Source organism: Lolium perenne, chromosome 7 (assembly GCF_019359855.2).
Source record: "Lolium perenne isolate Kyuss_39 chromosome 7, Kyuss_2.0, whole genome shotgun sequence".
NCBI classification, from domain to species: Eukaryota; Viridiplantae; Streptophyta; class Magnoliopsida; order Poales; family Poaceae; genus Lolium; species Lolium perenne.
The window spans coordinates 84,454,224-84,466,375 of NC_067250.2; the positions used below are offsets into that span (position 1 = coordinate 84,454,224).

At 39.7% G+C, this 12,152-nt stretch overlaps 1 protein-coding gene across 1 annotated transcript; it reads right to left on the reverse strand.

The window, feature by feature from the left end:
* Positions 1-4,700: 4,700 nt before the first annotated feature.
* On the reverse strand, positions 4,701-9,884 carry LOC127316807 (glycosyltransferase BC10). The gene is made up of 11 exons (XM_051347270.2): positions 9,486-9,884; positions 8,441-8,918; positions 7,671-7,769; positions 7,170-7,270; positions 7,009-7,080; positions 6,727-6,817; positions 6,447-6,527; positions 5,844-5,900; positions 5,633-5,755; positions 5,491-5,529; positions 4,701-5,248 (listed from the first exon to the last, which is right to left on the reverse strand). The coding sequence occupies exons 2-11, from the start codon at positions 8,786-8,788 to the stop codon at positions 5,120-5,122; spliced, it is 1,140 nt and encodes a 379-aa protein (XP_051203230.1). The 5' UTR covers positions 8,789-8,918; positions 9,486-9,884; the 3' UTR covers positions 4,701-5,119.
* Between the last annotated feature and the right edge of the window lie 2,268 nt (positions 9,885-12,152).

Here is a 12,152-nt window from a genome sequence, read left to right on the forward strand (position 1 = left end):
TAAGAACCCAACTAGTCCCTATTAGTGGAACTAAATGAATCCAATAGTAAACCCTAGAAGCCATAGCACCTATATATAGTAGTTCATATTCTTATTTTAACCTGTTCTTCAAAAGTTATTCTTTTGAAGTACAAATACCAATCGAACCTTAGAAGCCCTAATCCTTCTTTGAAATACTCAATATTTCTTAAACAACATGTTCTTCAAAAGTTATTCTTTTGAAGTATAGCATAAGTAATCATCAACCATGTCCTGTAGAACTTAAAATTGACAACTGTTCTTTATATATTGTTCCACCACTATTCTTTATGTGTATGATTGTTATGATGTCTTATATCACTTGGTTAAGATGCTAATATAACCAAACCCTAATAAGAACCTTGTTTGAGAACCATTCTAAAAGTGCAACAAACCCTAAAGAAATCTTTACAACTCATCCATCCTAAATCATCGAGGTTAGGTTACTCTCGGGACGATTGCATCTCATACTATGCATTATAGCATCTTTGCCAGTTCTTTAAACATTGTCCTTACCGGACGATGATGGTATTTCAGCATTTGGAGTTATCACGTATCGAAGCTTTTGCCTGCATAATCTTGCAGTCAAGAAAGGCAAGTTCATCGCTTTCTCATGTCATTTGATTATTTGTATCAAACTATATGAAAAGTACTATACTTATCACTCATGCATTGAAAAGCAAAGTATTATTTTACAATTATGAATATGACTATGTGGTGGGCAATGGAACCATGGTATGTGTTGATATGGTGGAGGTTCCATTGCATGGGTACTACTCATCTAGGACTAAGTACCAATGCCGTCCAGTGATTCTAGCGCCGTACATATCGCGTTATCCATAAGATCTATAATGGCTCTGGGGAAGTCAGCTGTATCTTTTCCCTTCTGCACGCCAACGGATTGGTAGAGCCGGTGGGGTGTTGGAGGCACTGCCGCAATAGGTTGGGATATCCTTTTAAATCCCCATCCATTAGTGATGATAAGCTCTACGATCTATGATGGATTGTCCGGAGTACACCGTGAGTAAAGCCGTATTATCGGGAGAAGTCTACTGGGGGTGTACGGTTGGACAAAAGGGTGGGTTTGCAGGGTCGCGGAGAAGGCAGTGATTGGCTTGGATCTTATACTGGGCCTCACACCAAAGGAAGTGTGGACGGGGACATACTCTCGGCCGGCAACATGGTTAAGATCTCTTGTGGGGTAAAGTAACGCACCTCTGCAGAGGGTACCAAGAATTGTGACTGTCACTCCCTGTTCCGGGAAGGGAACTGCGAACGCGGTAGGAAAGGAACTCCACGAAGTTCTAGTCAACCTGTGAAGACTGACGGGCATAGTTTTCAGAATAAAATAAACCTTTTGAAGAAATGTTTATGAAAACTTGCAATGGCCTATGACTTTCTGGTCTATGGCTGTAGCTAGTGCATGATACACCTATTTCCTAATATGAACTTGCTGAGTACGCTCGTACTCATTCTATCCCATTTGAACCCCTTCTTAGATCAAGGCACCGAAGGAGAAACTACCGTGGAACTCGAAGACAGAGGAGTCAACTGCAACAAGATGAAGAATCCAGTCAAAGAAGTTAATGGAGTCAACTTCTGCATCAGCTATTATGGAAACCTAGACTAGTAATAGAAGGGAACCTTTCCCTAATCCTAGCACCTAAATAGCTAGAATTCTATAGCAAGCCAAGTAGCTCTTAAACTTGAGTTAGCAATAAGATAGACTACGAGTCGTTCTTCTGGAGCTTTATTTGAAGTTTTACCTCACTGTAAAGTAGGAGGTTGTGTTGATCTTATGTAAACAGTTCGTGTGTACTTCTATAGACATACCTTGGACTCGCATATGTTTCTGTTGTACCACTCTGAGAGATGTAATATGAGTGGAACGGTGTTTCACTTGTGTTATGTCAACGACTTGTGTACTACACCATGCAGTGGTACGCTAGATCACCACAACAGTGTTTACAGTAAGTAAACAGAACAAGATGATTTTATCAGTGTAAAGGAAAGAACCGAGGTCCACAGTTCACTAAAGGTGTCTCTCCATAAATATAAATAACATGCTAGGTGAACAAATTACAATTGGGTGACAGAATACCAACCATACATGTGAAGATGATTACTATGAGATTTGTTTGGGCATTACAACATAATACATAGACCGTAATCCAACTGCGTCTATGACTAATAATCCACCTTCTGGTTATCGTCCGAACCCCTTCCAGTATTAAGTTGCAAACAACATATTATTGCATTAAGCAATGTGTGTAAAGTAAACAATACAATTACCCTTAGATAAAACATTATTGTTTTCTCCCTAGTAGCAATAGGACATCTACAATCTTAGAAGTTAATGCCACTCTTCCAGAAAAATAGAGGCATGAACCCACTATGGGCATAAATACTCCCTCTTGGAGTCACAAGCATTTACTTGGCCAGAGCAACTACTAGCAACGGAGAGCATGCAAGATCACAAATAACATATCACAAGTATATAATCGATCTCAACATAGTATTCAATATTCATCGGATCCCAGCAAACACAACATGTAGCATTACATAAAGATGATCTTGATCATGATAAGCAACTCACAAGATATAAAGTTGTTTATAAGCAACTCACAAGATATAAGAATGACAACTATGCTCTCTTAATTGGTGCATAAAGTAAGAAGATGAAGACTCAACATAAAAGTAAAAGCAATGCTCTTTGCATAGGGAAGTAAGATTAACAAGTTTTATATAGCTTCCAAAAACTATAGTACTTATTAGCTTTGAGCTCTCATTACCCCTATCATTAGCATCTTGAATGGTTATAGTTAATGTGAGGGTAAATATGAGTTATATGCTTGACAAATCACAAGTTGAAAATCTCGTGCCCCTTGAATACGAGTACCTAAACCTCATGCTACTCAACTTAGGTCCCAAATAAGTTCTTGTCATTGTAACTATACATGTATCATTGAGAACGTCAACGGGGTACTTCCTGCCCCATGATATAGGAGCATTCACATACCAAAATGACAAGACAAGCAGACGATGAGCATCTCCGCAATCATTTTATTTACTATGGTCATAACTTTTTATTGAAGATGCTTCACAAAATGCTCACCATGGTTAACTGTAAATTTCCACCATGAATGATGCATGGCTTGAGTTGGTCGCCCAGGCGTTTCTCTAACATATATACAAACTTCATGGACTTACAAGTTTTCATTTTATTTCGCACCGCTAGGCATCCATAAACAAAAAACATGATATCAACTAAATAGGAATAAGTGCAATGTTGAAAGCGTGCTCCATGAAAACATGGTTGTGCTAACTCCCAACTCGTAATTTGCAAGCATATAATCTTCATAAGATAGTCACAATGGTTCAAGTTTATTAAGTGCAAGAAAGTAAATGTGCCATCAAGTTCATGAGAGCTTTACTAACTAATTTTCTCATGACTAAATTTAATTTGGAAGATAGATAAAAACATGATGAATATACTTGGAATAGCAATAATGCTAGTAGGTAGATACTGTGGACACAATTGGCAAACTTTGGTTTTTGGTAGTTGGATGCACGAGTAGAGCTCATACTCAGTACATGCGAAGGCTAGCAAAAGACTGGAAGCGACCAACTAAGAGAGGAATAATGACCATAATCATGCATAGCGACAAAACATTATGAATCAAAGCATAAAGTGATATTACAAGTTAAAAAATAAATGATCATAGAGGCTTTGGTTGACTGGTTTGTAGTCATAACATGGTATAAGCATGTGCCAAGCCAACCCAATAAAGCATCAAAGGAGAATACCACAATATTATGCTTTTTATGATGGAAACAACACATAATTCTTTCAATGGCACATTAAGCACTCTCAGCTATTTGAGACAAGTCATGCTACAACAATAACTACTAAGCATATAATAAGAATAACATCCAACATGACATGCCAAAGTCTATGCCACAGTCTAGACAAAATTCCTTTGCACCACTGTAAGCATGAAACATTTTACTCGTCTCCAACACCAATCAACTTATTTGAAGCAACTCTCATAGATAAAAATAAATAAGGACCAAAGAGCTAATCATACTTAAATAAAGAAAACTAACAAGCTCGGAATAAAATAAGAATGGAAAACCAAGAGTTAAACGCAGTACTAGCAAACTGGAACACCCGCAGCACAATAAGAGCAAAACGTAGAGTGTTCTATGAAATTAAAACAGAGTGTGTCATTCTCCAAAATAAATATGCTAGGATCCAACCATATGGTACAGCAAACAAAAAAAACTAAACTAAAAACAAAAATAAAGACGCTCCAAGAACAACACATAGCATATGAAACAATAAAAATATAACATATAGAAAGATGACCTGATGCTTTATTGATGAAGAGGGGATGCTCAAGGTATCCCAAGCGCTTTGACGCTTGTACTGGTTGTTATAGATATGAACTGGGCCCATGTTTTTCAAATTTCCCACATGGTGAGTTGTCATGTCAGGCATTTAGGAAATATTATCTGCTTATACAATCCACTAACTTTGCTAATAAAGTTTGCCATCCTGAGAAGATCAAAACATATGCACACCATCATGAAAAAAACGAACATTTAGTAGACCCAAAGAAACAGAGATGCACCGTTCACCCAGTAAGCAAAAACAATTACACGATTATAAAGAGATCTGGTAGTCCAAAAACAATTAGAAGGCTATAAAGATATGTGGTACTTTCAGTTATCTCTTTGTGTCTACAAAAGAATGGATCATATAATAACAACATATTGACAAAAAAAATGATCTCAAGGTGCCAGGAACTAATGAGGCTAAGATAGAGTAAAAGGGCGTGAAGGGGACTGATAAGAACATACAGAAAGCACAATAGATTACAACCGAGGGCAGTATCATTGCTATCAATATCGCCACATCCCTACCCATGGAGTGAACACTACAGGTTTGTCGCAGTCGCTGCAGCAGTAACCTGCTTCTCAAGGCCCAAATCCGCGTTGCGAGGCTTCAGTATTGATTGACTTCACAATTTTTACATGGAGGGAGAGAGCGTGCCCATGTAGTTGAACCATGTGTTGAGGGCAAAGAATCAGGTTGAAGTCAAACAGACGTATAACTGGTGAATATCTTCAATAAGCTGTCGAGAGTTTCAGGGTAAAATTTTCTAGCAAAAAGGTAGCATGGACTCTTTGATCCGTTCCACAAACAAGGCTTCTGTGTCATAAGTTTCTGAAAATAGGACAAAACTAGAAATAAGTATATCAAATAGTTGAGAGGGCATGATAGGATCATATGTACAAGTCGTGGTGACGATTACGATTTTTGTTAAACCGAAAGTACCACAAAAGAAATCATTTTAAATGTGTAAAGTGGCAGATAACCCACAAAAAAGTAAACATGTAAGATGTAGAATGTAAAATTTATTTGTTGTTCTTTGATAATTCAAATATTGATCAGAGTGTTGGCCATACCTTGTCATCACTTGTTACATGGAAGTTCTCATCAACAGACTGCATAATACATCAGAATACATCAATGTAAGGATTATGCAACTAAACAGAAAAACATGTAAAGATTATCTCAGGAAAAATGTCAAGCAAGGCAAAAACATACTGTTATATTCTTCAAGAGATCATAGCTGACATCAGCAGCTGCATATGACCTTGGATGCCATTTCCCCTCAGACCAATCCACATGTGTAACCGACCAATTAGCTATTCCACCTGGATCTACCATCTGATGTTTCATAAAAGGACTTAGCAGTTAGCAATTAACTCGGAGAAAAAAAATGTAAGTGCAACTTCTATAGGTTGTAAATACTGACATTGAATAGGGTTGGCAAATAATGCTCGTCAGCAATACAGTTGCGCCCATCAGCTGGCTGCAAATCACACGATATAGATGCATTACTTCCCAAAAATCGACTTGCCAGAAAAATGTCAGATAAAACTAGATAAGTGAGAGTTCGTTCAGACTTGATAACTAGAGCAGTTACAGTTGCTCAAATGCATCTCAGTAGGTAATGTATTCCACAGAAGGACTATATGAAGTCCCGATATTAAGCTTATTAGAATATGTTACCTTTTGCTAAGGGACAAAAGACTACTTTGCAACGGGGTTTGCACATAATTTGTTTATGTTTATGATAGTGGTTATAAAAACCATACTTCAGTTCATTAAGGCCTATTTGCGAGGCAGTTGGAGGGGCATGAAAGAACATTTTGCCAATTAGAGAAAATTACTGAAATCTATACAACAGTTTTATTATAACAACTCTGGACTTTATATTAAAAAGATATATACAGATTTCACAGTCAACCTTACAGTGCAACAAAGTACAAATACAGTTAACATCATGTGCAAATTTCCTATTGAAATACCTGGTATATGTCCACAAAAGATTGCAACTCTAGAAAAGAATACACACCTTGCAATATAGCTTGAACTTCTTGTAGTAAAGATTGTCGGCCAGAATCATTAAAGCATGCCTCCGCGTGATTGCAAACCACTATAATAAGAGCAACAATTACACAAGAAAGCATATGAGATAAGAGTCTAATACTCAATAATCAACTTCTGAACATGTCAGGTTTGTATCATGAAAAAACTGATAACTAGTATACAACTGAAATGACAGAAGTTGGGCCCGCATTATATATAATACTAATCCCTAGCAATAAAAAGAACTACTTCAGAAAACTCTGTACCTGAGCACCCTTTCTGAAGTCTCTCTCCTCAATTTCAGGAAGCATCTCAAGAGAATACCTTCCATTTCCATGTGGACCAGGATCCTGGAAGCTACAAATGATAATAAAGACAGAAAAAAAAAATCAAAACACTCAGACATGGACATCTGCATGCGATAACACGGGGGTAAAAACTAATCAACGACGCCCTGGTGGTACTGGCCAACACCACTTGTTTCACTCATTCCCCTTTACTTCCTATATTCCAAAACGGTAAAGGAATACAAGTTTTGGTGTTCTTACCAATCAACAAAACTAATGTTTGTTCCCATCAGGTAATTAAAGACATAGTCAAATGAATGCAGCGGAACACAGCTGTGACACAAAGAAAAGAGTGGCTTCAGTATGGTGAAATAATTGGTTAAAATCCAAAAAGGAAGTAATCCATAATCAGGAATACAAACCTATCAGAAAGCAGGACAAAAAATTGATTATCAGCGTCTTCCAGTGCATTTGCTAATAATCTCTTCTCTGCATCTATCATTGAAATCTTTCCCCATACAACCTGCATACCAATTACATACTCTATTCAAATTCAACAGCGAACATGCAACATAGTATGATAATCATTAGAAGAGAAACCTGAAAAGATACATGCATTGTAAGAAGCCCTTTGATTTATAAACTTAGTACATTCAGAATTTTAGGCATCTCAATCCAAACAGCTAATAGTGGTCTTTAAGTGTGAAGAACTGTACCTCATGATACTGTACTGGCCTCGAGGATACAAGTAATGCAACACAAAAGTTACAGAAAGAACTATATGTTACAGAAATAACTTTCTTCTAGGCATAAACTTTGAAAACATAGAGGACAGATTTTACTTCACAATCTCTTCGAGACAAGAAAGTTTAGACAAAACAACCATGACAACCTCTGAAAGATTAAAGTGTGAGAATTATTACCGCGTCACTATGAATATCTCGGCCGGCAAAGAGAGAACTGGAATGCACAGGCTTCTGACGCGACGCGTGCACATAGATGGAGTATCTCCCCTCATGACCCTGTGTAAAGTCAAGGTGATTTGGTTTAAGTTCAAATGCCACATAAACAATAAAGAATATCACATTATGTAGACATGCAGAGAGGTTAGTAGCAAGGAGGGAGGAGATTATAGTTGACAAGTGCATGCTAGCAAGATAGTATTATAGGCTTGGTCAAGAGGATCGGTTTAATTCATCTATGCAGACAAGGAATCCCTCAACGTTCCACTGCTCAAAGATAAATGCTTACACTAAGCTAATATTGTGAGCAGCATGCATTCATTATTGAAATAATGGTAAGTATCAACTGCTATCTTGTTATTAAAAACATAAAAACATTGATGATGCATTGGCAATAATGAAAACCCAAAGAAACCTTAAATGATCTATACTCCTAAAACTGCACGATGACAACAGGTGAAATCAGGCAAGAGGATCGGTTTAATTTATCTATGCAGAAAAGGAATCCCTCAACGTTCCACTGCTCAAAGATAAATGCTTACAGTAAGCTAATACTGTCAATAAATGGGAAGTATCAACTGCTATATTGAGCAGAATAAATGATAAGTATCAACTGCTATCTTGTTATTAAAAACATGAAAACATTGATGATGCATTGGCAATAATGAAAACCCAATAAATGATCTATACTTGTTAAATTGCACAATGACAGCAGGTGAAATCAGGCAAACCTGCAAAAACTTCTCCCACAATTTCTCAAAGGGCAATGAACCGGGCGTCAAGAACATAAGAGCGATCTTGGGACTCTTGGACACAGGCATGGGCATTGCGAGGATATCCCTGATAACCGCGGCGGAAATGATCTCCTCATCAGTTTTCTCCCGACGGCCGTACGAAGGGAGCCAGTCCTTGAAAGGTGTGCAGACACTAGAAGAGGAGAGGTAGCACTGCGAGTAGTGGTGCGGCGGGTAGACGTACGCCCCGATCAACACAACGCAGACGAGGCAGAGGAGAACGATGATCCACATGGGCTTCTTGGCCGCAGCCCGCTGGCGAGATACAGGCGGCATGACAGTCATGTCCTTGCTGCTGCCCCACCGAGACACTGCTGGCGCTTTCAGGTCCTCACCATCTCGGGATCATCAAGCTCCGGTAAATTTGATGCGAAGGCTACCACACCAGGGTTCAACTGGCAGCACCTTCCTTCCCCTGCATTTGCGATAGTGCAAGGTTAAGCACAGCATTTTTAGATCAAAAGGTAACCACGGCATTAGTTCGAGGGATCGTGACAAAGCAGCAATCAAGCAAGCAAGCTCCCAATTAGTATTAGCTTCTCAAGTAAGCTGGCATTCTATGGCGATCTACCAAGATTTGGTCCTGCAGAGTACAGACCAGCAGCGACCCAGCCAACTGGCGGCTGTTCTAGCGCAGATTCCGATGCGATTCAGATATGGAAAGTCGTAAAACAAGCCAGTTAGACTAAAGCAAAACACAAGCCTACCCAACTTCTCGGAATAAGCTGGTCGTGGAACCTGGTTCGCGGTAGGTGATCTACACGTCCCAATCAGGCGAATTCCTCCAAAAAGAAAGAAAGGCAGCTCGGAAAGAGTCCACGGCGGCGGCTCGAAAAAAAGTCAAACTCTGACCAAATCGCCACCTGGTTCCGCTCGCCGCATTCCGAGCTGGATCCAATCCCGAGCACCCGCGCGCACCAAGGGAACCCGAAACCAGCAGAATTCAGTTGGAAGTCCAAGCTAAAGCTACGTAGGTACGCACCTGGAGTCCCGGAGCAGCAGGTGAAACGAACGCGCCGAATCGCGCGCAGGGAAACCGCCCAGCTGCTAACCCGGCCCAATGCGAGGAGCAGCGGAGCAGGGGAGGCGGCCTCCGAACTGGGTTCGAATGGAAGAGCTAGGGGTCCGGAGAGCGGGGGTTACCGTGCTGGAGCTCGGCGGCGGGCTGCGGTGGTGGATCTGGAGCTCGGTGGCGGCGATGGGATGAGGTTGAGGTGGATCTGGAGCTCGGTGGCGGCGATGGGATCGGATTGGCCCGCAGGCAGGCAGCGGAGGTGGAGGTGGGAGATGAGGAGGGAGGAGAGAGAGAGAGCAGAGAGATATAAACAAACAAAAGGGATTAACTATACTAAGCTAGAAGCGGCACTAATTGGGACTTAAAACCAGGAGCTTCCACCTGCTTTCCAAATGGACGCAACGCAGGGGGAAGAGAAGAGGAATGATATTTGGGCCGACTGTGTCTTCTTACACTTTCGTCCCTTGCATTTTTGGGTTTTCTCCACGTTTGGTTAGAGTTTGACTCTTTCTGAGCCGCCGCCATGGACTCTATCCGACCTGCCTTTCTTTTCTTTGGAGGAACTAGATGACCTGTTGCGCTATCGCGCAAATGGCAGAATCAGAGCAAAATTTAAATTATAAGTTTTACCTTATTTAGTATTAAATATTAGCTTGAAATTTAATAAATATTTTAGTATAATTGTAGACACAACATTCTATCAAGGTGTTGCAATTAGATACGACAATTTCAGCGCAAAGGCAAAAGCGAAATAGTAACACATATAAGTATTTTCCAAGGAAAACCCCAGGGCCATAATATTGAAGTTATAATACATAGGATGGCAATTCTGCCATTTATTCATTTCATGTGTAAATTTGTAATCTGGAAAAAAAAAACGGGATAGACTTTCTGAAGCTGGGAGGAAACAATAATATAAGTACATAACAAAAATGCTCAATATATCACACACACACACACATGCAATAAGAGATTCATCTCTATGCGCACTGTGTCCGAAGAACAAATATATACCAGAACAAGCATTATACAACAACATATGTGTGTGCCATTCAATGATCAAAGACAAAGTCATAAAGTAATACAAGAAAATCTTTCCCTCATGGGTTGATACTTGCATATGAATGGCTCCAATAATTAAGGATTTTATAACCTAACTGAAGGGTCTCCCTGTTGCACAAGAACCATAGATCAGCAAGCTCCATGGACACAATTACATCATGTAGTAGTTTCCAATGATCAAAAGCGGTTGGAGAAAAAGAAATATATTTGAAGGACAAAAGTTTGAAAGCAACATCTATAACCTGGAATGGAGACATTGCACATTACCAAACATGTTCTAAATATATCTTGGGCATCTACTTTATGCCTAACTAACATAGAGAGCACTTTACAAGGCAGGAGAATGAAAATGTGGAAAAAAATCGGTACCAGTTGTAGATACAGACCTATCAAAAATAGCATGACTAATCTTCGAAAAAAAAGTACGGCATTAACCTATGTTTTAATCACACTATGCCAGAAGCATGTGTAGTACATATGTCATTGCTTAGTTTAATAGCCAACACATCAGAAGATACAGAATGCATTAATATGGAGTGCTTTGAATTTTCAAACAGCGGAATGGACAAACCACCAAGAAGTTTGCATTGAAAATGTAAGCAGGGAACATAATTTTTTCAATTAACACAGGAAGATAATTTAAGGTAACATGGTTACATGCATCACCCTTGCTCTAAACAAAAGGAATTATTTAGAGCAGTACCATTATCTGTCTGTGTGGATGTTGGATGTAGATACAGAGCATGTCTGCTCTTTTTCTTGCTCTCATAGCACCACATCAGAGGAAGGGTTGGGGCCAGCTGTGGATGGGAGACGAAGGAGGATGGCGGCGAGTCTGCAACGCTAGCGCCATGGTCGGCCCGAGCTGTGCTTCCCTCATTGGCATCCACAGATCCCCGCCTTCTCTGTCGATGACGCACATTACAATAGTCAGAAGTTAATACATGCAAAGTTGTCCTTTTCCAGCATATATGTTGACCTCACTCTCAACTAAATCATAATAGATGACAAAAAGAGTAGTTGCTAGTGTACTGAATCCAGTATTGTGTGGGTATCACAATCCATAACAAAGATGTTGTACAATCTAACAGCTAGAAATAATGTCGTCAAATCCTAAGACTTGAGTGATAGTGCTGAAAACAATATAAGAAAAAAGAAGTCTTGAACAAGTCAGAGCATATGCATGAAACTACACGGTAGGTAGCAATAGCCTCAAATCAATAGACTAAAAAGGAGGCCACTGGGAAGGCTCACAACACTATATGCAGCCCTTGAAAGTGTAATGGGTACACATGGGGTGTAATGGATCTCACGCTGCACAACATATCAAGTAATTCCACAGGGAGGTGTAATGTGTCCTTGAAAGTGCCAACAATTATCTAATAAAAGATGAGAAAGTATAGCACATCGCACAAGCTTGATGGAAAGAGACAAAGATAGAAAGAAAGAGGATTTGGGAAAAGCTCAGCTTGTTGTGCCGGAATCAGACGCTGTCGCTTGACAGGCGCACCACTCCCCAAGACGTGTTGTCTTGACCACCATTTCTAAAGCATGTCCAGTTTGCTGCACTGT

Bases quoted from the DNA above. Each gene is read 5' to 3' on its own strand.
- LOC127316807 (XM_051347270.2), bottom strand. From the start codon at position 8,788: ATGACTGTCATGCCGCCTGTATCTCGCCAGCGGGCTGCGGCCAAGAAG. The intron at 6,818-7,008 runs GTAAGAACACCA...TATCATTTGTAG, and splicing joins AACATTAGTTTTGTTGATTG to CTTCCAGGATCCTGGTCCAC. The intron at 5,530-5,632 runs GTATGTTTTTGC...TGTATTATGCAG, and splicing joins ATCTCTTGAAGAATATAACA to TCTGTTGATGAGAACTTCCA.